The sequence below is a fragment of the Oncorhynchus kisutch genome, linkage group LG3 (genome assembly GCF_002021735.2).
Source record: "Oncorhynchus kisutch isolate 150728-3 linkage group LG3, Okis_V2, whole genome shotgun sequence".
In the NCBI taxonomy this organism is placed as follows: domain Eukaryota; kingdom Metazoa; phylum Chordata; class Actinopteri; order Salmoniformes; family Salmonidae; genus Oncorhynchus; species Oncorhynchus kisutch.
In genome coordinates this window covers 35,959,159-35,985,514 of record NC_034176.2, presented here as the reverse complement: position 1 = coordinate 35,985,514, position 26,356 = coordinate 35,959,159, and the positions used below count along the sequence as shown (strand labels likewise).

The following is a 26,356-nucleotide window of genomic DNA, read 5'->3' as shown; positions in this document are numbered from 1 at the left end:
CAAAAAAAAGTGGGTGAACCATCCACTACACCAGAGAGTTCATTGACAATGTCCCTGAGATCACTGCATGACCACACACACGCAGATGGACAAGACACAGTGTGAGTGTACGTATACTGCACACACACAAACACAGATGGACAGACTTGAGTACACACACACACACCATCACCATACATGTCTAGTAGCAGCCTAGTGGGGAACCATCCTTTAATAAGGGAGGGAGGGAGGGAGGGAGGGAGGGAGGGAGGGAGGGAGGGAGGGAGGGAGGGAGGGAGGGAGGGAGGGAGGGAGGGAGGGAGGGAGGGAGGGAGGGAGGGAGGGAGGGAGGGAGGGAGGGAGGGTAATTGAGCAGGGTGGGCCAGCTAATGAACGTCTCTCCATCCATATCGTCAACACGGACGGGACACGGCTAAAAACTAAATCCCAGGTTCCATTTCACTACCCAAACTTATTGGTCTTACCTGGTCTCCCCTACCTCTACTCCTCGTGATTAGGCAAGGTTTGAATTACTAACACTACGATGCTGTGTGACAGGATGAAGGAGTGAGAACCACAGCAAGGCCACAGCAAATTAAGAGGGCAAACAAGTGAAGTCCGTGAAACTTCTCAGTTTTGGAGGAGATCCAAACTACTGATGCTACAGTAGCTATAAGGGGAGGGGTGAGATAGTGAGACAGGAGGACACTCACCTTGATTAAACCACTCCTCTATAGTTAGCCAAGGAAGCAGCAGCAATGCCAAAAAAACACAAGCAGGGAGAAGAGAAGAGCAAATGATAAAATAGGTTGTGTGGATTAGAGGTGACATAATACAAACAAGTTCAGTTTAAAGTCAACTTGGGGCTATAAAGTTCAGAGGGAAAAAGGGAAGAGAGAGTAGGAAAGCTGAGAGAGAGAAAGAGAGAACACAAGGGAGGGAGAAGGAAAGAGATAGCAAGAGAGAGTGGGAGAATAGAAGGTAAGAAACGAGTACTTAGGGCAGAATGGTGACAAGTGGAGAATAAAACCCATTAGCACTCCATAGGTGACTCTCCTGGGACAGAGTTAAGAGGCTGTGGTGTCAGTGTACTCGGCTCATTAGAGAAAGTGTGTGTGTACGATCACACTGCAGCGGCACACACAAGGAGAGAGAGGGACAGTCACTGCCACTCAAGGCACTAAGCCAGCCACACACACACACACACAACAGCACAGGAATATAGGAATCAGAAACAAAAAGAGAAATGTAAAACGCAACCATTTTGCATTGGGTAAAAATGCTGGGCCTGAAGCGTCTGTTCATGATAATGGGTGTAATGGCAAGTGTCAGGATTCGGGGGGGTAAATTTAGACAATTTAACTCGGGTAACAAATTGCTGGGAGAGACCGTGTTGTCTAAACGACTCTCTTGCAAGATCTGACTCCCCTTCCCGCACTCACACTGGTTTTGGATGGGTGTGTTAAGCATTTTTAATGTAGGCCATCTTTCCTTCAAAGTACACCTCCAGGGCCTGTGAAGACTAAACACACCACATTAACTGCTGTGTACAATAGCAGCAGACTGGCTAATTCGCCTGCGATTGCCATCTATAATATTCAATCTGTAAACACACACACACACACACACACACATTTCCAGACACACGCCCCAGTGCTTCTTGGCCTCTAAATCAGTAGCATCCCCCTCCGGACTGTGAGGGGTCAGTGAGATTGGGTCACACCTCATTGACTAAGTGATTCATTGCTGTCATTATTTGTTGTGGGAGAGGGACCTCTACTTGTTGTTCAGCCATTCGTCAGTGATCGAGAGGTAGCCTACACTAATTACATCTCTGTCTAGAACCAGAGGGTAGCCTTTACTAAATAACTGTCTGCTATGGGGAAATAGCTCTGGGCTGAAGGGTACGAGGTAAATAGAGCTCTAAAGAGCTGAAATACTGTTAGCATAGGCCTGGATACATACAGTAACCTATTCAAACTGACAGGGCCCATTTTGAGTATAGTATAATGGGTTTCGGTCCCCTTTTTTTCTCTCTGTGTGTTAATCAGTGGTTCCTACAGAACATCAAACACTGGCGGTGCACAGAAGCGGTTAGTTTTGGGACTGGGCCCATGTCTCCCCAGTCTAGTCTCCCTCTGTGTCGTCCCTGCCTTTCACCTTTGGCCTTCTTCCCTCCGAAGCAGCCTGCGTCTTCCTTCTTCTTCCTCTGAGGGCCCACAGAGCCCGGGGCCTGCAGCACTGATGGGTCTGTGAACTTCTCGGCCCCTGGGATCTCCTTGTGAACGTGGTAGGACAGGTTCCTCATGATACACACACAGTTCTCCACAGACTGGAGGAGGCGGGGACAAAGAGTTGTCAGCTCAACCTGCACAGATTGTTCTCAGAATATGATATGAAAGGGACTGTTTACTCGCTTCCAAACAAGATAAAGAGACCCACTGGAGACAAGCAAAACAGAAGACAAATCAGCATTCGTGGTATCAAATGTCCCCAACGACTGCACAAAATACTGTTATAATAATATACAGGTAGAATGATGCGTATGGGGAGGTGTGTGGAGCTGGCGGCTCACCTTGTTGTCCATGTCTTTCTTCCCCACAGCTGACTGCAGGGCGTGAAGCAGAGCGTCCACCAGCCCCTCACACTCCCTCAGCCTGCGCCTCGCCTCGGCCCCGTCCGAACTCACGTTCCTGTGGAACACAGACACACCCTGGTCAGAAGCAGGAAAAAAAAGAGACATCCGTAGGCTGTGTTAATAAACAGCATTTAGAGTCGCTTTTCATTTCACTTCCAATTTCCTCCATGAGTGGTTGAATATATTACAGAGACAGAGGGCTCCTATCTCCCGTGCACAGAGATAGCATTGCCCAGTGCCCAAACTGCGGAGATTAAGATCAGACACAGCTGACTTCAAGAGATAAAAGTAAACACCTGAATCTGACGACAGTGAATCAGCAGTGTAACCGCTAAGCAGACAGGGAAATAATCATTCCACAAACCGTCCAGCACAGGACATGAAAAGTGGCAACTTCCCGCCAAAGATGGAACCGTACACAGGCTTGTAATCTACCATTCCGCACTCCCAAACAGACCTGTATAGTAAATAACTGTCTGCAAAGGCCTGCCAAGTGGCTCCGCGCATGTCTTTACAGAGACTTTAGTTGTGGAGCGAGAGAGCAGGAGCTGCTAGGCTCGCTGGGGACTTAATTTAAGAGGGTTTTCTTTCTGGGCCATATAATCCCATTACCAATCTACCCAGCTAGTCCTGGAGGATGATGCCTGTCACCGCTGCGAAGGGGTTGAGGGGGACAGCCAGAGTGACACACACACTTAAATGTGCACACACTCAAAGGTGATATATGCACGAGCGCACACACTTGCAAACAGAAATGTGCATACACACAGCCGCTCTTTCACACACCTACACACACAGGGGGAAGTCAGTCATGTCTTTGATGCAGATTGCATTCATCTCAGGTAAAGCCTGGGCTATTATACACTTTGGGCTAATTAAAACGAATCAATGGTACAGAGAGGCAGACACCGCAGACCATACGGGACTCTAATTCCCAAGTCATAAAACATTGACGGGACTGTAGTGAAATGGGTCAAGAGCTTCAAGTAAAATGGCGGTGACAGATATGGCAGCTCTGCTTCTAGCTCCTAAGCAACTTTGTGTTATTTCGTACATTATTAGCACAGAAAATGTTTTGTGTTGTTATTACATACAGCCAGACATAACTTTTGTATATCAGAGCTGCGGTAACTCACCAGCATTACGACCAGGAATGTGACTTTCCCGAATTGGATCCTTTGTTCGTACCACCCAGGGCAATTTAACTTGTTCCAAAGGCTGCTCCAAAACACCGCCGGCGGAGAAGAGGTATTCGGAGTGGACTTCTAATCCGACTCAGGAGGCGTGCACACCAGCCACCACTTCCGAGTATATTAATTGCTAATGTTTCGTCTCTGGATAACAAAGAAGACTAGCTCAGGGCGAGGATCTCCTTCCAGAGAGACATCAGCGATTGTAAAATACTCTGTTTCACGGTAACATGGCTCTCTAGGGATATACTGTCCCCGTCCATACAGCCATCTGGCTTCTCAGTACATCACGCATACAGGAATAAAGCATACAGGAATAAAGCACGGCAAGAAGGCGGGGGTGTATGTTTCATTATTAACTACCCATGGTGTGATTGTGATAACATACAGGAACTCAAGTCCTTTTGTTCATCCAACCTAGAATACCTCAATCAAATGCCGACCAAGAGAATTATCTTTGGTTATAGTCACAGCCGTGTATAATCCCCCTCAAGCCGATACCACAACGGCTCCCAAAGAACTACACTGGACTTTATGCAAACTGGAAACCACATATCCTGAGGCCGCATTTATTGCAGCTGGTGATTTTAAAGCAAATGAGGGAAACGCTACTGAAGTTCTACCAACACATTGACTGTAGTACTCGCACTGGTAAAACACTGGACCACTGCTACTCAACTTTTCAAAATGCCAACAAAGCCCTCCCCTGCCCTCCCTTCGGCAAATCTGATCGACTCCATTTTGCTCCTCCCTCCTTATAGGTAGGAACTCAAACAGGAAGTACTCTTGCTAAGGTCTATTCAACCCTGGTCTGACCAATCAGAATCCATGCTTCAGGATTGTTTTGATCGCGCGGACTGGGACTGAGAATAACATTGACGAACATACGGTGAGTGAGTTCATCAGGAAGTGTATAGGAGATTTTGTACCCACTATGACTATTAAAACCTACCCAAACGAGAAACCGTGGATAGATGGCAGCTTTCGTGCAAAACTGAAAGCGCGAACCACCGCATTTAACCATGGCAAGGTGACGGGGAATATGGTTGAATACAAACAGTGTAGTTATTCTCTCAAGGCAATCAAACAGGCAAAACGTTTGTACAGTACATAGACAAAGTGGAGTCACAATCCAAAGGGTCAGACACTATACGTATGTGGCAGGGTCTACAGACAATCACGGATTACAAAGGGAAAACCAGTCACGTCGCGGACACCGACGTCTTGCATCCGGATAAGCTGATCACCATCTTTACCCACTTTCAGGATAACACGGTGCCAGCGACGCGGCTCGCTAAGGACTGTGGGCACTCAATCTCCGTGGCCGACGTGAGTAAGACATTAAAGCGTGTTAACCCTCGCAAGGCTGCCGGCCTAGATGGTATCCCAAGCCGCGTCCTCAGAGCATGCACAGACCAGCTGGCTGGATTGTTAACAGACATATTCAATCTCTCCCTATCCCAGTCTGCTGTCCCCACTTGCTTCAAGATGGCCACCATTGTTCCTGTACCCAAGAAAGCGAAAGTAACTGAACTAAATGACTATCGCCCCGTAGCACTCACTTCTGTCATCATGAAGTGCTTTGAGAGACTAGTCAAGGATCATATCACCTCTACCTTACCTGACACCCTAGACCCAATTCAATCTAAGGCTAATACTGCATTGAATTTATGACCTGAAAAAGGGTAGGGTAGGACAACTACACTTACTATACAAAACATTAGAAACACCCTCTCGTTCCATGACAGACTGACCAGGTGACAGCTATGATCCCTTATTGATGTCACTTGTTAAATCCACTTCAAATCAGTGTAGATGAAGGGGAGTAGACCGGTTAAAGAATTCGTTTTAATCCTTGAGACAATCGCGCCATGGATCGTATATATGTGCTATTCAGAGGGTGAACGGGCAAGACAAAAGATTTAAGTGCCTTTGAAAAGGCTATGGTACTAGGTGCCAGGAGCACCGGTTTGAGTGGGTCAAGAACTGCAATGCTGCTGGGTTTTCCAGGCTCAACAGTTTCCAGTGTGTATCAAGAATGTTCCACCACCCAAAAGACATCCAGCCAACTTGACACAACTGTGGGAAGCATAAGGGTCTACATGGGCCAGCATCGCTCTAGAATGCTGTTGACACCTTGTAGAGTGCATGCCCCGACAAATTGAGGCTGTTCTGAGGGCAAAAGGGGGATCAACTCAATATTAGGAAGGTGTTCCTAATGTTTTGTACACTCCGTGTATATATACTGTATATTGAACAGGATTAAGCTTATCTATTTCGAAATTGGAGAGAAAGACAGCATGCACACTGATTTAAATCAACGATATTCGAGTGATAAGCTGTTTTAAAACTTTGCATCTGGAATTTTACAAAATGACTTGAAGATAAAAAAAATACGGTGACCCCCGAAACCAGTTGGAGATGTGTAAATTAGACACACATTCAGTCCTTATATTACTGTACCCTAGGCTATGCTGCAGCAAACGTAGTACTTCCCACCTTTCACAATAAGAAAAGTTAGCATGATGAGATGATACATGCATTGTGAACTGCGCACCATAATGCGATGCACTGTCCGTTCTCACCCTGAGAGTTGATGATTGATCATGCAGATAAGCAGAGAGTTTTGGACGTGGCCCGTAGAGAAGCCAGATGTTGAAATGGCATCAAATTTAACAGTTCCATTTTACGTCAGGCTGTTCATAGAAATAACCTCACACTTCCTTTCCTGGGAAAGGGGAGAGTATGGGCGGGAAATCCCAGTAACCAATCGGAATCTATACGTCAAGATTGTTTTGATCACGCTGACTGGGAAATGTTCCGGGTCGCCTCTGAGAATAGTATCGAAATATACACTGACTCGGTGACAGGGTTCGTCAGGAAGTGCATAGAGCATGTTGTTCCCACTGTGACAATTACAAGTTTCCCAAACCAAAAACCGTGGATAGATTGCACATTTTGCAACCACAGGGCTCTCCAGAGGGTGGTGCGGTCAGCCCAACGTCTCATCGGGGGAACACTGCCTGCCATCCACGACATCTACATTACCCGTTGTCACAGAAGATTGTCAAGGACTTCAGCCACCCGAGCCACGGCATGTTCGCCCCGCTACCATCTAGAGGAGACTACAGTACTGGGACATCAAAGCTGGGACCGAAAGTCACTCTTAGCCGGTCTAGTACCCTGCCCTATGTACATAGAGTCATTGAACACTGGTCATTTGAATAATCGTTACATACAGTTTTACTCATTTTATATGTATATACTGTATTCTAGTCATGACTCAAACTATATAACTACTGCTGTACACACGTTTTCTAGTCATATATTTTCCATACACACAGTTTTGTATTGCTAGGTATTATTACTGAACTGTTGAAGCTAGAAACAAGTATTTAGTGACACCTGCAATAACATCTGCAAATCTGTGTACGCGACCAATAAACTTTGATTTGACGCAAACGGCCCAGTATATGACTGGGGGCGTGCTCCCTGCCATCCAGGACCTCTTTACCAGGCGGTGTCAGATGAAGGACCAAACAATTGTCAAAAGACCCCAGCCACCAAGCCATAGACTGCTTCTGCACGGCAAGTTGTACTGGACCGCCAAGTCTGGGACCAAAAGGCTCCTTAACAGCTTCTACCCAAATCCATAATACTGCTGAACAGTTAACCAAATGGCTACCGGGACTATTTACACTGACCCTTTTGTGCACCGATTATGCACACTCACTGGAATCTACCCACACACTGACACCACACACACACTAACACGCTCCACATACGCTGCTGCTACTCTGTTTATTATCCATCTTGATCGTCTAGTCACTTTGACCCCCTACCTACATGTACATATCTCAACTACTGCATACCCCTGCACATTGACTCAGTACCGTTGCTCCTTGTATATAGCGCCTTTGCTCATGCTAAATGTCTTACTTTTTAACTCTGCATTGTTGGTAAAAGGCTAGTAAGTAAGCATTTCACAGTAAAGTCTATACCCGTTGCATTTGGTGCATGTGCCAAATAAAATTCTAAATAAATTAATAGAATTAAAACCCCTCTTTTGGCTCAGAGGAATAACTTCCACCCATAAAGGCCACCAAGGAGCATCCAAAAGGGAATGATTTGACAGGCAGGGAGGTGTGTGTGTACTTGGGCAGACATACAAAGTGGGAAGTGTGCTTATTTTATTGGCAGGTGTTTGATTATCCCTTTTTCTAGAAAGTGCATCTGTTGTGGGTGTCAATCTGTGTGCGTGTGTGTTTCAATGTCAATCTGCGGATTTGACGGAGGGCGTGTGTGTCTGTGTCCATTGTGTGGATGTATATCAACTAACTAGGCTGAGAGGTCAGTCATTGTGACATGTGGCCATAAAGGGACAATAGGCTGTCCTCTGGGAGAGGGTTAGAATGAGACTGCCTCACTGATGAAGACCCCACCATGTCCGTCGTCACAAGGTCGATGGTAGGCCTGGTAAAAAGGACACAGCTTAAAGGACTTCCTCTCACACACACAACCTTATTTGACAGTGTAGGAGTATGGACACGCTCATCCTTTGAGGGCTCACGAGTGGCACAGCGATCTAAGGCACTGCATATCAGTGCTAGAGGCGTCACTACAGAACCTGGTTCGATTCCAGGCTGTATCACAACCGGCCGGTATTGGGAGTCCCATAGGGCGGCAAATAATTGGCCCAGCTTTGTCCGGGTTTGGCTGGGGAAGGCCATCAATGTAAAAAAGAATTTGTTCTTAACCGACTTCCCTAGTTAAATAAAAGGTTAAATAAAATAAATACAAATCCTTCCAGAAGGAAACAATGCCAAAAGTGCTGCTCTGTCAAGGCATGACTAACTTAATCTCCCATACATCAGCAGATCTCAAATCTGCCTCTGACCAGCAAACAGTGTGTTGTTGGTTTCCGTCGCCATGGAGACACACTCAGCAGCAGGTAACGTAGAGAGAGGGGGAGAGAGAGAGATAGAGAGATGTAATACGTGGCTAGTACAAGGTGCCCTGTATGACCCTGTGGGATGGGTGAGACACACAGTGAACTCACACACACACACACACACACACACACACACACACACACACACACACACACACACAGAGAGAGCAAGACCCATGGGGAGGAGCAATCAGCTGCCCTCTTCATCAGAGGGCATCCACATCCAGCTATATCGGACCTCTAACTCAGCAGCAGTCACCTCTACTACTATACAATAGCCCTCCCCCTGTCAGAACCACTGACATAGGCTCTGTCGCAAATGGCACCCTATTCCTATATAGTGCACTACATTTTGACCAGAGCCCTTTTGGTCCTTTGGGGAACAGGTTACCATTTGGGATGGAGCCACTGTAATGTGCTGCTGGCCAGATGAGAGGCAAACTTGATTACATTGATTAAAGTGAAATGGGGCAAGAGGAGGCAGCAGCTTCTCTAGGGAGGGAGTGGTGTAATCTAAGGACAGCCAGCCGGATCAAACCCTCAGCCTCCGTCTACTTCCTTACCCAGGTCACCAAGCAAAATAAAATACATCCTGATATCAAGAGTGTGTGTGTGTGTGTGAGAGAGAGCGAGAGAAAGAAAGATGGCGAGAGAGAGTACCAAACAAGCAAAACACAAGAACGTTAATCTGGAATGTGTTACATTAGACCAAAACTGCAGGGGGTTGGTGGGGTGTTGGAGGGTGGTGGGATTGGTTGGATCCTGATCAACAGACCGCAGTGACTGCTGAGCTGAGCTGCAGTGGATTAGGGACTGGGGGTCAGACTGGCTGGGGCTGGGCGGGATGCAGGCAGCATATAGCTGGGACAGAGGACAACACACACATATCTGTTGTGTTTCTGTAGGGTGACATACTGCCATAACACAAGGTCCAAGTCACGTCAGGAGAAAGAACTACTATCTAATCTCCAACATTGTCTGACATTAACCTCACACGCTTTAAAAACAAAGTCAAACTGGCAAAATGGACACTAGTAGAGAGTCACAGCCAATATGCAAACGGCCAATTCAAAGACATTGAAGCTACTACATTTTTATTAGAACCACTACCTCCTGTTGGACCTTTGGCTTAACGCAGACATCCAGACTTCCTATAGACTTATCTCCAGTGTGTGTGTGTGTGTGTCGGGGTGGGGACACACACACACACAGCAGTAGACAGAAGTCATTATCTGGGGCTATATTACACCCCCTCAGGCTCAGCCTCTGGCTTCCTCTTTGAACACTTTCCCTACAAGGTCAGTCAGTATAGAGAGGGGCAGTAGTCTTGAATGACAGTTGCTAGAGACTGGACTAGCCAACTACTTTCTCCAGATGAACACACAGTTGGATCATGTTACCCTTTGAGAGAAGGCTATGGAGGCATACCCTAATCCACAGCTGCAACACATTGAGGAGAATGTGAGAATCTGAATCAAGTGAGTGAGGAAAACATGGCTTCCTCACCAACCTGTCACCTGATTGGTATAAATCTACACACTAATTTAATCCAGTCCCAATCGACCCAACCGCCCCCCTCCATCCACTCACAACCTTTACGATCAGGGAGAAGGTGATGCGTATTTACAAGGGCTAATGTCGTTACGGCAGTTGTAACCGTTGCGGTAAGCCCTTGTGGCCACGGAAGTACTAATCAAGCATCAGGTTGCTCAGACGACCTCTAAGGTCTCTGGTTCTGCCTGTACAGGGGTCTGTTAATAGCACTGCTAATTGCCACAGCAGCAGAGACCATCGATCGCTATCCTTTCAATATCAGATACACTGGTTGAAAAGGTCTTTCAGCTCCCTCTCTCATTCAGAGAATAACCTCTGTGGTTGAAGTGCGAGTGGTGGCCTGGCAGGTCCATATGCATTGTACCATGGGCCCTGCTGCTGGATCATATTAACCATCTTTTGATCTGCTTCACTTTTTCCTATGGCAGGAAGTACCTTTAAGAGGAGCGTGGGTATCAGGCCTCACGCAAGCTATTACCTCAGACAACCAGAGGTGTTCTTGAAGACGGTGGTCCACTCTGCGTCGCGGGGCTTGGAGTCCTCGTTGGGCTCGTGCTCCCAGCCTGAGTGGGGGATGATGACCTCGTTGGTCATAGTCTGAAGCCCGTGGTTTATAATCACCATCTTCAGAGGCTCATAGGAAGACAGGTTCCACAGGGTCCCTAGGGCGAGGGAGGGAGGGGGATCGGGAGAGGAGCAGAGGGAGAGAAATTGATGAAGGAAAAACTGTCATTCGCCGATTCCTTTCACGTCTGAGGGAACCGTCGTTCAGGCAAAATGAAACCATTTACCAGTAACATGTAAAACACACAGCGAGAGCAAAGTCTTAGTTTCTCTCACAGTGAGGAGAGAGATAGCTGTGTCTCACACTGAGCATAATTCAATCACTGAGCCTGTGAATCCTGTAATCTCAGAGAGAGGGAGGAATGGGAGGCGAGACACACACACACACACACACGGTGAGAACAGGTTTAGAGCCAGCATGGAGCCTGGCAACAGTTGCAATAGAGATAGAATCAGGAGGGATTTCACATAAATGGATGTACCAGGGCAAGACCTCCGGTTTGTGGAAAACTAAATACTACAGAATCCACTGTAGTCCACACACACACACACAGAGTCCCATCTTTGTTTTTATGAACTGTAGCTCCCCTCTACCCCACCCCCAGACAAGGCCCAGTGAGGGAGGAATGGTAACAAGATGAAACAGTTTATCTTATTTCAGAAAGTATTGATTTCCTAGGCAGAAGAATAACAGCCAGGAGCTAAAGAGTTTGGCTAAATCTTATACACACACAGACTTATGCACGGTTTCTGCCTGGTCAATATTTTCGCCGTCATATCATGCTGACTGCACACTATAAAAACCTTGGCGGGCCCAAATCTAAAAAATACCTTCAGTCTCGCTCGTGTGGTTAATTTATGATTTGAGATTTGAGTCTCCCTCCGACAACAATAACTACATCTGTACTTACAGCTGAAAATGGCCTCCACTCTGCAAGGCCATTAGTCAGTGGAGGCCTTAGCACACGTAACATGGACCAGAGCTTACCAGAGAGGCAGAACTGAGCCCTCTATGTGGCGTTAAGAGAAGAGCCATGTCGTATTTGCTAGAGGTTCGTTTGACTCGTTTCATTGGCGTGTTATTGTGGCACTCGGGCATGTACAACAGGAGATGTGGTGGCAGCCGTGGCGAGAGGAGACTGGTAGCTGGGGGACTGAGCTGCTGCCTGGGGGACGACTGAGCTGCGGCCTGGGGGACGACTGAGCTGCGGCCTGGGGGACGACTGAGCTGCGGCCTGGGGGACTACAGAGCTGCGGCCTGGGGGACTACAGAGCTGCTGCCTGGGGGACTACAGAGCTGCTGCCTGGGGGACTACAGAGCTGCTGCCTGGGGGACTACAGAGCTGCTGCCTGGGGGACTACAGAGCTGCTGCCTGGGGGACTACAGAGCTGCTGCCTGGGGGACTACAGAGCTGCTGCCTGGGGGACTACAGAGCTGCTGCCTGGGGGACTACAGAGCTGCTGCCTGGGGGACTACAGAGCTGCTGCCTGGGGGACTACTGAGCTGCTGCCTGGGGGACTACTGAGCTGCTGCCTGGGGGACTACTGAGCTGCTGCCTGGGGGACTACTGAGCTGCTGCCTGGGGGACTACTGAGCTGCTGCCTGGGGGACTACTGAGCTGCTGCCTGGGGGACTGAGCTGCTGCCTGGGGGACTGAGCTGCTGCCTGGGGGACTGAGCTGCTGCCTGGGGGACTGAGCTGCTGCCTGGGGGACTGAGCTGCTGCCTGGGGGACTGAGCTGCTGCCTGGGGGACTACTGAGTTGATCATCTCCAACACTGGACCATTAGCGTCACTCCATTGGCTCTGACTACCAGCAGTAAACAGGCGGTGAACAAGAAGTCAACAAGCAACCAACGGTAGTCTACAGAAATGACTGGTATAGTCAACAATAGCAGGAACAGTGCAATCAAATTGCTAGAATATGGACAATTGGTGACAAATTAGTTGACATCACGTAATGGTCAACAAGCAGCCAGCAGCAGCCACCCATAGCCAACATACATAACATTAACATGCTCTTTCCATGCTCTTTCCATGACAGACTGACCTGGTTAAAGTTATGATCCCTTATTGAGATCACTATTAAATCCACTTCAAATCAGGGTAGATGAAGGGGAGGAGACTGGTTAAAGAAGGATTTTTAAGCATTGAGACAATTGAGACATGGATTGTGTATGTGTGGCATTCAGAGGGTGAATGGGCAAGGCAAACGATTTAAGTGCCTTCGAACGGGGTATGGGAGTTTTGTGTCAAGAACTGCAACACCGCTGGGTTTTCCAAACTCAACAGTTCCCCATGAGCATCAAGAATCTAGCCAACTCGACTGTGAAAAGCATTGGACTCAACATGGGCCAGCATCCCTGTGGAACACTTTCGACACCTTGTAGAGTCCATGCCCCGATGAATTGACGCTGAGGCGGGAAAAATATATATTAGGACGGTCTTCTTAATGTTTTGTACACCAACGGTACAATCCACCATCTTTGATAGTCCAGACAGGGAGTACAATGCAATCTACTGCATATTGTGGACAATTAGTGACCAATCAGCAAGCAGGAGACCTCAACTACTGTAATATAGTAAAACAATGCTGCCAATATTTACAGATGGGGCTGGAGAAATGTAACCACTCAAATTCATAGATCTACAGCTATAAGGACTCCATGACATCAAAGTTTTTCAAATGTGTTTTAGTTGGACGTCTCAGGCTCTGCACACTCCTGGATTGCATCCTACCTGGCGTGTTGCTCCTACCAGGTGGCGTGGAGATGATCGGTGTCTGCACCACGTGCGCTCACTCTTTTTTTCTTTAACTCTGCTCTGTCATATCCTCACATGGTCTCTCCAATCATTTGCTATGCAGATGACACGCCACTGATCTTTTCCTTCCACCTTCTGAAATCCAGGTGGCGACACAGATCTCTGCGTGCCTGGCAGACATCTCAGCTTGGATGTCCGCCCACCGCCTCCAGAAGCAAGACAAAACGGCGCTCCTCTTCCTCTGGGGAAAGCCTGCCCGCTCCAAGACCTCGCCATCATAGTTGACAACTCTGCGGCGTCACCTTCCCAGAGTTCAAAGAAACTTGGCATGACAACGGACAACACCCTGTCGTTCTCTGCAAACATCAAAGCAGTGACTCGCTCCTGCAGGTTCATGCTCTACAACATCAGTAGAGTGCGACCTTTCCCCTCACACAGGAAGTGGAGCAGGTCCTAATCCAGGCACGTCAGCTGCCATCTAGACTACAGCAACTCTGTTGGGCAGGCTCCCCGCTTGTGCCATCAAACCCCAAAACGAAGCAGCCCGACCGGTGTTCAACCTTCCTAAATTCTCCGTCACTCTGCTCCTCCGCACACGCCACTGGATTCCAGTCGAAGCTCGCATCGTCATCAAGACCCTGGTGCTTGTCGACGGAGGACCAAGGGAAACTGCCCCTCCTTACCTTCAGGCTATGCCCAAACCCTACATCCCAACCCAAGCACTCCGTTCCACCCACCTCTGGTCTCTTGGACCTCCCACCCCTAGGGGAGGGAAGCTCCCGCTCAGCCCAATCAAAGCTATTGTCTGTCCTGGCACCCCAATAGTGCAACAAGCTTCCCCTAAAGGCAGGTCAGCGGAGTCTTCAATATATATATTTTTTATAATATTTTTTTATCCCCCTTTTTCGTGGTATCTAGTTGTTAGAGTTACTATCTTGTCTCATCGCTACAATGCCCGTACGGGCTCGGGAGAGACGAAGGTTGAGAGCCATGCATCCTCCGAAACACAAAACAACCAAGCCGCACTGCTTCTTAACACAGCGCGCATCCAACCCAGCCGCACCAATGTGTCGGAGGAAACACTGTGCACCTAGCGACCTGGTCAGTGCGCACTGCGCCTTGCCCGCCGCTAGTGCGCGATAAGACAAGGATATCCCTACCGGCCAAACCCTCCCTAACCCGGACGACGCTAGGCCAAATGGACCTCCCGGTCGTGGCCGGCTGTGACAGAGCCTGGGCTCGAACCTAGAGTCTCTGGTGGCACAGCAAGCACTGCAATGCAGTGCCTTAGACCACTGCGCCACCCGGGAGGCTGAGTCAATCTTCCCAAAACATCTGAAACCCTACCTCTTTGAAGAGGGTGTTAAATAAGTCTTGGGGCACCGACTCTTTCACATCACTGCATGTCGGCCTGTACCTCCAACACAGTGCCAATTCTAAAGTATTCCGTTTCTTCACTCTTTCCCCTTAAGAACCTGAAGCATCCCTGGCCTGGCCTCCCTCAACCTCCCTAATCAAATCCCAAGGTAATGGATGGTAATGAAAGCCAAGCCGAGGCAGGCCAGGCCAGGGAAAATGGGAGGTGGACCAGTACTTTCCTCCCTCCCAGGGCCCTGGGCGGCTAATTCAATTTCCTGGGTGCTGGCTACTGCCGACATGCTGCTCTAACAGGCCCATTCACTTAGAGCTGCCCATTACACCTCTCCCTCCCTCCTGCCATTCAATAGCGAGCGAGCGAGCGAGAGAGAGGGGTGATTTGGGACTAACATACATATTAGCCATGCAGCGGGGCTAGGCTGTAACTCTCCTACTGCTGTCACATGCGTCACAGGCTAATTGCTGAGTAGAGATGACAGAGTCCAGGAGAGTGGAGGCGGCGGCCACGGCAGCTGGGAGAAGTTATGGAACTGTATGTGTGTGTGTTTATGTGAGATATGTGGTTGGTAGTAGAGGGGATGAAGAAGGGCCGTTACAGGAGGAGCTAGGTCATGTAAATAAGTAGAATAACCGGTGACAGGCAGGCCACGTGTCTAGAGAGTGCGCGTGCACGGGCGTGTCTAGAGGGAGCGCGTGCACGGGCGTGTCTAGAGGGAGCGCGTGCACGGGCGTGTCTAGGGAGCGCGTGCACGGGCGTGTCTAGGGAGCGCGTGCACGGGCGTGTCTAGGGAGCGCGTGCACGGGCGTGTCTAGGGAGCGCGTGCACGGGCGTGTCTAGGGAGCGCGTGCACGGGCGTGTCTAGGGAGCGCGTGCACGGGCGTGTCTAGGGAGCGCGTGCACGGGCGTGTCTAGGGAGCGCGTGCACGGGCGTGTCTAGGGAGCGCGTGCACGGGCGTGTCTAGGGAGCGCGTGCACGGGCGTGTCTAGGGAGCGCGTGCACGGGCGTGTCTAGGGAGCGCGTGCACGGACGTGTCTAGGGAGCGCGTGCACGGGCGTGTCTAGGGAGCGCGTGCACGGGCGTGTCTAGGGAGCGCGTGCACGGGCGTGTCTAGGGAGCGCGTGCACGGGCGTGTCTAGGGAGCGCGTGCACGGGCGTGTCTAGGGAGCGCGTGCACGGGCGTGTCTAGGGAGCGCGTGCACGGGCGTGTCTAGGGAGCGCGTGCACGGGCGTGTCTAGGGAGCGCGTGCACGGGCGTGTCTAGGGAGCGCGTGCACGGGCGTGTCTAGGGAGCGCGTGCACGGACGTGTCTAGGGAGCGCGTGCACGGACGTGTCTAGGGAGCGCGTGCACGGACGTGTCTAGGGAGCGCGTGCACGGACGTGTCTAGGGAGCGCGTGCACGGGCGTGTCTAGGGAGCGCGTGCACGGGCGTGTCGAGAGAGCGCGTGTTTGTGTGCTGATAGCAGATGAACAGCTGGCCCCTGCCTAGATCGCAGTAGGGTGGCCAGGCCACGAGCAGCACCAATCCACAGAAGTGTGTGTGTGTGTGTGTCAGACCCCGAACTGTGTAAGCAACCCTGGGCCAGGCAGCAGCGGCCGACACACACAAACACGTTTCTTTCCTCACCAACTTCAAAAAGAGCAGTACCATTTCCTGGGCCACAAAGTGAACTCAAGTGCCACTCCAAGTCTCCGCCTGAACCCTTACGCTCTCCTCTCTCCTCTCTCCTCATCCTACCACACAGGGGGCTTATATAGAATAAATCCCGACTGGAATGGATGGTGGTGGTGGTGGGTTTATATTTCCATTAAATGCCGAGTTGGGAAGCAGGAGGACTGCAGCTGAATCCTTTATAGAGCGGTCATTGGTTGGTCCTTTCATGTGGCATTGGCCTACCCTCCTGTCCCCATTCACTCCCCTGGCCTTACCTACCTGGACCACATTACAACAGCTTTTTCCTCTGGAGAGGTATGCTGACGCACTACTACTAACGCCGCCAGACTATTTATTTGACCTTAATTTAACTAGGCAAGTCAGTTAAGAACAAATTCTGATTTACAATGACGGCCTAGGAACAATGGGTTAACTGCCTTGTTCAGGGGCAGAACGACAGATTTGTACCTTGTCAGCTCGCTCGGCATCTCGATGCATTTTTTATGGAAGTAGAGAACAAGTGGAATGAACACCTGTTTAGCAGCTGTTTGCCTACAAATCTATCTTCAAAACTATCTGTGAATGGAAAATAGCCATAGGCCTATCCAGGAGGATGAAACACCCAGGGAAAAATAAACGAATTATAAAGACCACTTCCTGTGTGCCTATAAAACAATTGTCAGTTCAACGTCAACCTTTCCCTGCAAAAAACGGAACTGGCTGTGGTTCATCTCCTTCACATAGAGTTGATAAGGCTGTTGATTGTGGCCTGTTGTTCCACTCCTCTTCAATGGCTGTGAAAAGTTGCTGGATATTGGCAGGACCTGGAATGCGCTGTCATATGAGTCTACCCAGAGCATCCCAAACATGCTCAATGAGCGACATGTCTGGTAGTATGCAGGCCATGGAAGGAATTGTGTACCGATCTTTGCGTCATGGGGCCGATCAGTATCATGCTGAAACGTGATGGCAGCGGATGAATGGCACGACAATGAGCCTCAGGATATCTGTGCATTCAAATTATCATCGATAAAATGTAATTGTGTTTGTTGTCCATAGCTTATGCCCATCCATACCATAACCCCACCATGGGACACACTGTTCACAACGTTGACATCGGCAAACCGCTAGCCCACAGAATGCCATACACTCTGTTTGCATCAGCCCGGTAGAGTTGAAACCAGGATTAATCCGTGAAGAGCACACTTCTCCAGCGTGCCAGTGGCCATGGACGGTGAGTATTTGCCGAGTTAAGTCAGGTCAGGACACTGGTGAGGACGCCGCGCACGCAGATGAGCTTCCCTGTGACGGTTTCTGACAGTTTGTGTAGAGAAATTTGGTTGTGCAAAGCCACAGTTTCATCAGCTGTCCGGGTGTCTGGTCTCAGAAGATCCTGCAGGTGAAGAAGCCGGATGTTGAGGTCCTGGGTCTGCGATTGTGAGGCTGGTTGGACATTCTGCCGAATTCTCTAAAACAACGTTGAGGTGGCTTATGGTCGAGAAATTAACAAAATTATCTGTCAACAGCTCTGGTGGACATTCCTTCAGCCAGAAACGCAATTGCACTCTTCAGACATCTGCGGCTTGCTGTGTGACAAAACTGCACATATTAAAGTGGATTTTTATTGTCCCCAGCACAAGGTGCATCTGTGTAATGATTATGTGGTTTAATCAGCTTCTTGATATGCCTCACCTGTCAAGTGGATGGATTATCTTGGCAAAGGACACATGCTCACTAAAAAGGGACGTAAACAAATTTGTGGCCAAAATATTAGAGAAATACGTTTCTTTGCATATGGAACATTTCTGGGATCTTTTATTTCAGCTCATGAACCTTGGGACCAACACTTTACATGTTGCGTTTATATTTTTGTTAAGTATAGCTCTCTCGTACAGTATACAGGACTCGTACAGTATACAGGACATGCTTCAATAACGCCTCCTGACCACAACAGAACAATGCCCTAACAGAGAATACAGTTATTGAATAACAGGACGTGACTTAGAAATGACATTCTACAACAGTACATTAATTCCCCAGGTCATGCTGGTTTTCACAACGTACCTGAGTAACACATTTTTAAGTCGGAGGGAAAAAAGCATTTGTACGTTACAAACAAAAGGCTAGTATGCCTAATATTTACTGTACTATTTACAGAAGATAAGCTGCAGCTAGTTTTGGTTAGTGACTGGATTACTTCTGGACGGGGGGGGGGGCAGCCAGTCTTCCCATGAGGGTACACGGATTCCTCACCTGTGATGAGCTCACGGACCTCCATGTCGTTGGTCTTCCTCAGCAGGCGGATGAGGGCTGGGATACCATCGCAGTTCTTGATGGCCACCTTGTTGTCGTGGTCCTTGCCGTAGGAGATGTTCCTCAGGGCTCCACAGGCCTTGCGGTGGACCTCAGCCTTGGGGTGGTCCAGCAACCCTGCCAGCACAGGGATCCCCTTCAGCTGGCGCACATCCTTCTTGATCTTGTCGTTCTCGTAGCACAGGTGCTGCAGGTAGGCGGCGGCGTTGGACTTGACCGGGTCGATAGGGTGGCCCAGCATGGCGATGACCTCTTGCAGGTCAGGGTCACGCCAGCGCGGGTCCTTGCGGATGCTGTCTATGGAGGGCGAGCGGCGGCCAGCCAGGCGGTCCAGGCTGGCCATGCTCCCCCTCTCGGGCTGGGCCAGGGGGGCCGCGTACATGCCATGGATGTAGGGGTGTCGCTCGTCAACCAGCTCTGCCTCGATGGGGTCATCGTACCCCCTGGGAGAGAGAGAGAGAGAGAGAGAGAGAGAGAGAGAGAGAGAGAAAGAGAGAGAGAGAGAGAGAGAGAGAGGGAGAAGTTTGTACGTTTGAGGAAAGGTCATGTAACATTGTTTGAAGGATTTTTACATCTAGCTGGATGGATTTGTAGCTGGATGTGTTCTGTACAAGGACAATGGTTTACAATTCACTGTCTATGACAGCGAGCTTAACACTACTACAACCGATGGAGGGAGCATTTAGTGGAATTTGTATAAGAGGGATTACAAGAAAAAGAGAGGGGGGAATAAGAGTTGAGAAAGGCCAAGTGAGGTAGGAAGGATTGAATGGAGGGAAAAAGGAGACAGGAAGGGGCGAAGGAGAGGTGAAGAGACAGGTGCGAGAGATAAGAGGACAGAGACGGGGAGCGACAAGGCTGCTCTGTTATTACCTCTGTCAGAGGGCCTCCCAGCCAGTGAGGCCCGGAAAAACAGCTCCCGTCATTAACAAACAGGCGGCACTTATTAATCATCTCTATAGTCTCGGAGCCATGTTCTCTTTTGCCTTTCTCTCGTATTAATATTGGGGGTGCTGGGGTTTGCGGAGAGAGACAGAGACAGACAGAGAGACAGAGACAGAGAGAGACCTAAATGCGACCTAAATGCCAGAACCGGACACAGAACACAGGGGGACAAACACCTGCCTGGAGGTGACAGCATTCCCTCCCACATATGCCCCCCTAGGCACAACTATGACAACATAACCAACAAAAACGGGTCACAACTCCTGCAGCTCTGTCGCACGCTGGGTATGTACATAGTCAACGGTAGGCTTCGAGGGGACTCCTATGGTAGGTACACCTATAGCTCATCTCTTGGCAGTAGTACTGTAGACTACTTTATCACTGACCTCAACCCAGAGTCTCTCAGAGCGTTCACAGTCAGCCCACTGACACCCCTATCAGACCACAGCAAAATCACAGTCTACTTAAACAGAGCAATACTCAATCATGAGGCATCAAAGCCAAAGGAACTGAGTAACATTAAGAAATGCTATAGATGGAAGGAATGCAGTTTGGAAACCTACCAAAAAACAATTAGGCAACAACAAATTCAATCCCTTTTAGACAATTTCCTGGGTAAAACGTTCCACTGTAATAGTGAAGGTGTAAACTTGGCAGTAGAAAATCTTAACAGTATATTTGACCTCTCAGCTTCCCTATCAAATCTAAAAATCTCAAATAGAAAACCGAAGAAAATTAACAATAATGACAAATGGTTTGATGAAGAATGCAAAAATCGAAGAAAGAAATTGAGAAACCTGTCCAACCAAAAACATAGAGACCCGGAAAACCTGAGTCTACGCCTTCACTATGATGAATCACTAAAACAATACAGAAATACACTACGGAAAAAGAAGGAACAGCATGTCAGAAATCAGCTCAATGCAAATGAAGAATCCATAGACTCTAACCACTTCTGGGAAAATTGGAAAACACTAAACAAACAACAACACAAAGAATTATCTATCCAAAATGGAGATGTATGGGTAAACCACTTCTCCAATCTTTTTGGCTCTATAACAAAGAATAAAGAGCAAAAACATATACATGATCAAATACAGATCTTAGAATCAACTATTAAAGACTACCAGAACCCACTGGATTCTCCAATTACATTGAATGAGTTACAGGACAAAATAAAAACCCTCCAACCCAAAAAGGCCTGTGGTGTTGATGGTATCCTCAATGAAATGATCAAATATACAGACAACAAATTCCAATTGGCTGTACTAAAACACTTTAACATCATACTTAGCTCTGGCATCTTCCCCAATATTTGGAACCAAGGACTGATCACCCCAATCCACAAAAGTGGAGACAAATTTGACCCCAATAACTACCGTGGAATATGTGTCAACAGTAACCTTGGGAAAATCCTCTGCATTATTATTAACAGCAGACTCGTACATTTCCTCAATGAAAACAATGTATTGAGCAAATGTCAAATTGGCTTTTTACCAAATTACCGTACAACAGACCATGTATTCACCCTGCACACCCTAATTGACAACCAAACAAACCAAAACAAAGGCAAAGTCTTCTCATGCTTTGTTGATTTCAAAAAAGCCTTCGACTCAATCTGGCATGAGGGTCTGCTATACAAACTGATGGAAAGTGGTGTTGGGGGTAAAACATACGACATTATAAAATCCATGTACACAAACAACAAGTGTGCGGTTAAAATTGGCAAAAAACACACACATTTCTTCACACAGGGTCGTGGGGTTAGACAGGGATGCAGCTTAAGCCCCACCCTCTTCAACATGTATATCAACGAATTGGCACGGGCACTAGAAAAGTCTGCAGCACCCGGCCTCCCCCTGCTAGAATCCGAAGTCAAATGTCTGCTGTTTGCTGATGATCTGGTGCTTCTGTCACCAACCAAGGAGGGCCTACAGCAGCACCTAGATCTTATGCACAGATTCTGTCAGACCTGGGCCCTGACAGTATATCTCAGTAAGACCAAAATAATGGTGTTCCAAAAAGGTCCAGTCACCAGGACCACAAATACAAATTCCATCTAGACACTGTTGCCCTAGAGCACACAAAAAACTATACATACCTTGGCCTAAACATCAGCACCACAGGTAACTTCCACAAAGCTGTGAACGATCTGAGAGACAAGGCAAGAAGGGCATTCTATGCCATCAAAAGAAACATAAATTTCAACATACCAATTAGGATTTGGCTAAAAATACTTGAATCAGTCAGAGCCCATTGCCCTTTATGGTTGTGAGGTCTGCTCACCAACCAAGACTTCACAAAATGGGACAAACACCAAATTGAGACTGTACGCAGAATTCTGCAAAAATATCCTCCGTGTACAACGTAGAACACCAAATAATGCATGCAGAGCAGAATTAGGCAGATACCCACTAATTATCAAAATCCAGAAAAGAGCTGTTAAATTCTACAACCACCTAAAAGGAAGCGATTCACAAACCTTCCATAACAAAGCCATCACCTACAGAGAGATGAACCTGGAGAAGAGTCCCCTAAGCAAGCTGGTCCTGTGGCTCTGTTCACAAACACAAACTACAGAGCCCCAGGACAGCAGCACAATTAGACCCAACCAAATCATGAGAAAACAAAAAGATAATTACTTGACACATTGGAAAGAATTAACCAAAAAACAGAGCAAACTAGAATGCTATTTGGTCCTACACAAAGAGTACACAGCGGCAGAATACCTGACCACTGTGACTGACCCAAAATTAAGGAAAGCCTTGACTATGTACAGACTCAGTGAGCATAGCCTTGCTATTGAGAAAGGCCGCCGTAGGCAGATATGGCTCCCAAGAGAAGACAGGCTATGTGGTCACTGCCCACAAAATGAGGTGGAAACTGAGCTGCACTTCCTAACCTCCTGCCCAATGTATGACCATATTAGAGAGACATATTCCCCTCAGATTACACAGATCCACAAAGAATTCGAAAACAAATCCAATTTTGAAAAACTCCCATATCTACTGGGTGAAATTCCACAGTGTGCCATCACAGCAGCAAGATTTGTGACCTGTTGCCACGAGAAAAGGGCAACCAGTGAAGAACACCATTGTAAATACAACCCATATTTATGCTTATTTATTTTATCTTGTGTCCTTTAACCATTTGTACATTGTTAAAACACTGTGTATATATATATATATATATATATATATATATATATATGACATTTGTAATGTCTTTACTGTTTTGAAACTTCTGTATGTTTACTGTTAATTTTAGTTTTTTTTCACTTTATATATTCACTTTGTATGTTGTCTACCTCACTTGCTTTGGCAATGTTAACACATGTTTCCCATGCCAATAAAGCCCTTGAATTGAATTAAAATTGAATTGAGAGAGACAGAGACAGAGAGAGAGACAGAGAGAGAGACAGAGAGAGAGACAGAGAGAGAGACAGAGAGAGAGAGAGAGAGACAGAGACAGAGAGAGAGAGAGAGAGAGAGAGAGAGAGAGAGAGAGAGAGAGAGAGAGAGAGAGTAGAGACAAAGCAAAAGAATAGGGGCAGAGGAAGAAAGAGAAAGATATTGAGATGGAGCCCTGTAGAGCCAAGAGCAAAAGGGACTCTTACAACAAAGTCCAGGCAGAAATTGAAAAATAAACTCTGAACTTTTTCTGGGCTCCCTCACAGAGGGGCTGGTGTGGTGTGGCCCCCAGGAGAGGCAGCTTCAACGCTCCACCATGCCCACAGGGAAGCCTCTGCACCAACATTGCCTCAGGGCCCGGAGGCTGGCTCCTTCTGGTCACAGCAGCACCAAAGACTATGCTTAATGCCCTGCTTGGCCTGGTCTGGCTGCCTTCCTGGGACTGGGCCTTTTGCGTTAGCCTGGTGTATTCAATTTCTCTGTTCCACAAGCAGCCGCATCCTTTTCCTTTCCCCTGTTAGAGTTGTGGAGTACAAGGAGATCTCCTGACTGACAGATCATTAGGCTTCTGAAGCAAACTGTGTCTCGATACTGAGGGGGTTTAACATGATAACTTGTTGTTATCCAAAGGTATTCATGGTGCTTTTACAAACAGAGACATCCTAAGATGATTTTACTTGGTCCACACGCGTAAGGGTAATATGCTGACCAAATCGCCTGTGTTGAGCGAGTGTTACAAAATCAAATGTACACATGCATGTTCTTCAATAATTTAATCCAAAACTGGTCGCACGCATCAACAAGCATCTGCGTAGGCAGGTTCCATTTTAGAAATTCTAAGTCCCACCTCTCCCATCTCCTCATTGGTTTTTAAGAGCATATGCCCTGTTTTGACAACTAGTGTTTGTTCCTGATTTCAATTAAGTGAAGGAAAAAAAAGCATGACATTGTTGAGAACTTAGTTCCCCCATCCTTGAACTTAGCCAACTGCTTATGAGAAACCTCAAATTAGACAGGGGAACGATGTCTGGCTCATGCTAAAAGCGGTCTCTCTCTCACACACACACACACACTGGGCCTCAGGATCTCAACATTTTGGTTCAGAGTGAGTTTTGATATTTCAACCTGCGTGTCCTAAACGTGTCTGGTGGGGAAGACAAAGTCAACATGCGCACTATGGCGGATGCACGGAGCAGGTTTGGTCATCATGTAAGAGAAGAGATGCTTATTTTCCTTTTGGAGGAGAATAAAGTGCAAGGTCACAAAGTAACCCAGTTGGACTATCCCAAGGGGGTTTCCCTTTATTTGGGGGTAGGAACTACACTACTTTGTCTTGTACTAGCTCTGTTCTCTCCTCTGGTGTCTTTTCATGGGAACAAAGGAGGAGGCAGAGAAAGGAAGTGAGAGTGGGGAATCTAATTAATGTCGCACACCATGCGCCACCGCCTGTAGCCTCCTCCCTACCACCGAGAGCGAGAGAGAAAGGCTACTTTATCATACACAACTGGCCGGTCTGTTTTGAGCAACTTTGATGTACGGTGCAACAAAACAGGCGACATCCCTAACTGAGTGCTAGCGGTTAGAGACAACCACTATGTGCCTTAATTTGAATTTGTTTTATGTTAATTATGTGCATAAAAATGTCTCCCTGCCGCACGTTGTGAGAGGGGAGAATCTCATCAGGATATCGCTGTGTGTTCGCGGGTGCATTACTCTACAGGTTCACATAAACAACATATATCATGTTTTATAGCATCACTTTCTACATTTTACTGCCAGTGAAATCAACACAAACTGGGAGAAAAAGCTCAGACCCGAGCAGCAATGTAACTACACACTGAATCCTTATATAAATACAGTGGGGCAAAAAAGTATTTAGTCAGCCACCAATTGTGGAAGTTCTCCCACTTAAAAATATGAGAGGCCTGTCATTTTCATCCATCATAGGTACACTTCAACTATGACAGACAAAATGAGAATTTTTTTCTCTCCAGAAAATCACATTGTAGGATTTTTTATGAATTTATTTGCAAATTATAGTGGAAAATAAGTATTTGGTCACCTACAAACAATTAAGATTTCTGGCTCTCACAGACCTGCAACTTCTTCAAGAGGCTCCTCTGTCCTCCACTCGTTACCTGTATTAATGGCACCTGTTTGAACTTGTTATCAGTATAAAAGACACTCGTCCACAACCTCGAACAGTCACACTCCAAACTCCACTATGGCCAAGACCAAAGAGCTGTCAAAGGACACCAGAAACAAAATTGTAGACCTGCACCAGGCTGGGTAGACTGAATCTGCAATAGGTAAGCAGCTTGGTTTGATGAAATCAACTGTGGGAGCAATTATTAGGAAATGGAAGACATACAAGGGCTCCACGCAAGACCTCACCCCGTGGGGTCAAAATGATCACAAGAACGGTGAGCAATAATCCCAGAACCACACGGGGGGACCTAGTGAATGACCTGTAGAGAGCTGGACCAAAGTAACAAAGCCTACCATCAGTAACACACTACGCCGACAGGGACTCAAATCCTGCAGTGCCAGACGTGTCCCCCTGCTTAAGCCAGTACATGTCCAGGCCCGTCTGAAGTTTGCTAGAGAGCATTTGGATGATCCAGAAGAAGATTGGGAGAATGTCATATGGTCAGATGAAACCAAAATGTAACTTTTTGGTAAAAACTCAACTCGTCGTGTTTGGAGGACAAAGAATGCTGAGTTGCATCCAAAGAACACCATACCTACTGTGAAGCATGGGGGTGGAAACATCATGCTTTGGGGCTGTTTTTCTGCAAAGGGACCAGGATGACTGATCCGTGTAAAGGAAAGAATGAATGGGGCCATGTATCGTGAGATTTTGAGTGAAAACCTCCTTCCATCAGCAAGGGCATTGAAGATGAAACGTGGCTGGGTCTTTCAGCATGACAATGATCCCAAACACACTGCCTGGGCAACGAAGGAGTGGCTTCGTAAGAAGCATTTCAAGGTCCTGGAGTGGCCTAGCCAGTCTCCAGA

The 26,356-nt window shown here is 47.8% G+C and overlaps 1 protein-coding gene across 13 annotated transcripts in view; it reads right to left on the bottom strand.

The window, feature by feature from the left end:
• Positions 1-26,356, bottom strand: part of LOC109881845 (armadillo repeat protein deleted in velo-cardio-facial syndrome homolog) — a 235,978-nt gene that overhangs the window by 34,471 nt on the left and 175,151 nt on the right. For 12 of the 13 annotated variants that reach the window (XM_031805122.1, XM_031805146.1, XM_031805128.1 and 9 more), the window contains 5 exons: positions 18,924-19,426; positions 10,791-10,974; positions 2,555-2,672; positions 2,140-2,311; positions 693-710 (listed from right to left, as the gene is read on the bottom strand). In XM_031805122.1, coding sequence (XP_031660982.1) covers positions 693-710; positions 2,140-2,311; positions 2,555-2,672; positions 10,791-10,974; positions 18,924-19,426 — 995 coding nt within the window. The remainder of the gene's footprint in view (positions 1-692; positions 711-2,139; positions 2,312-2,554; positions 2,673-10,790; positions 10,975-18,923; positions 19,427-26,356) is intronic. The other variant, XM_031805147.1, reaches the window with a different exon arrangement.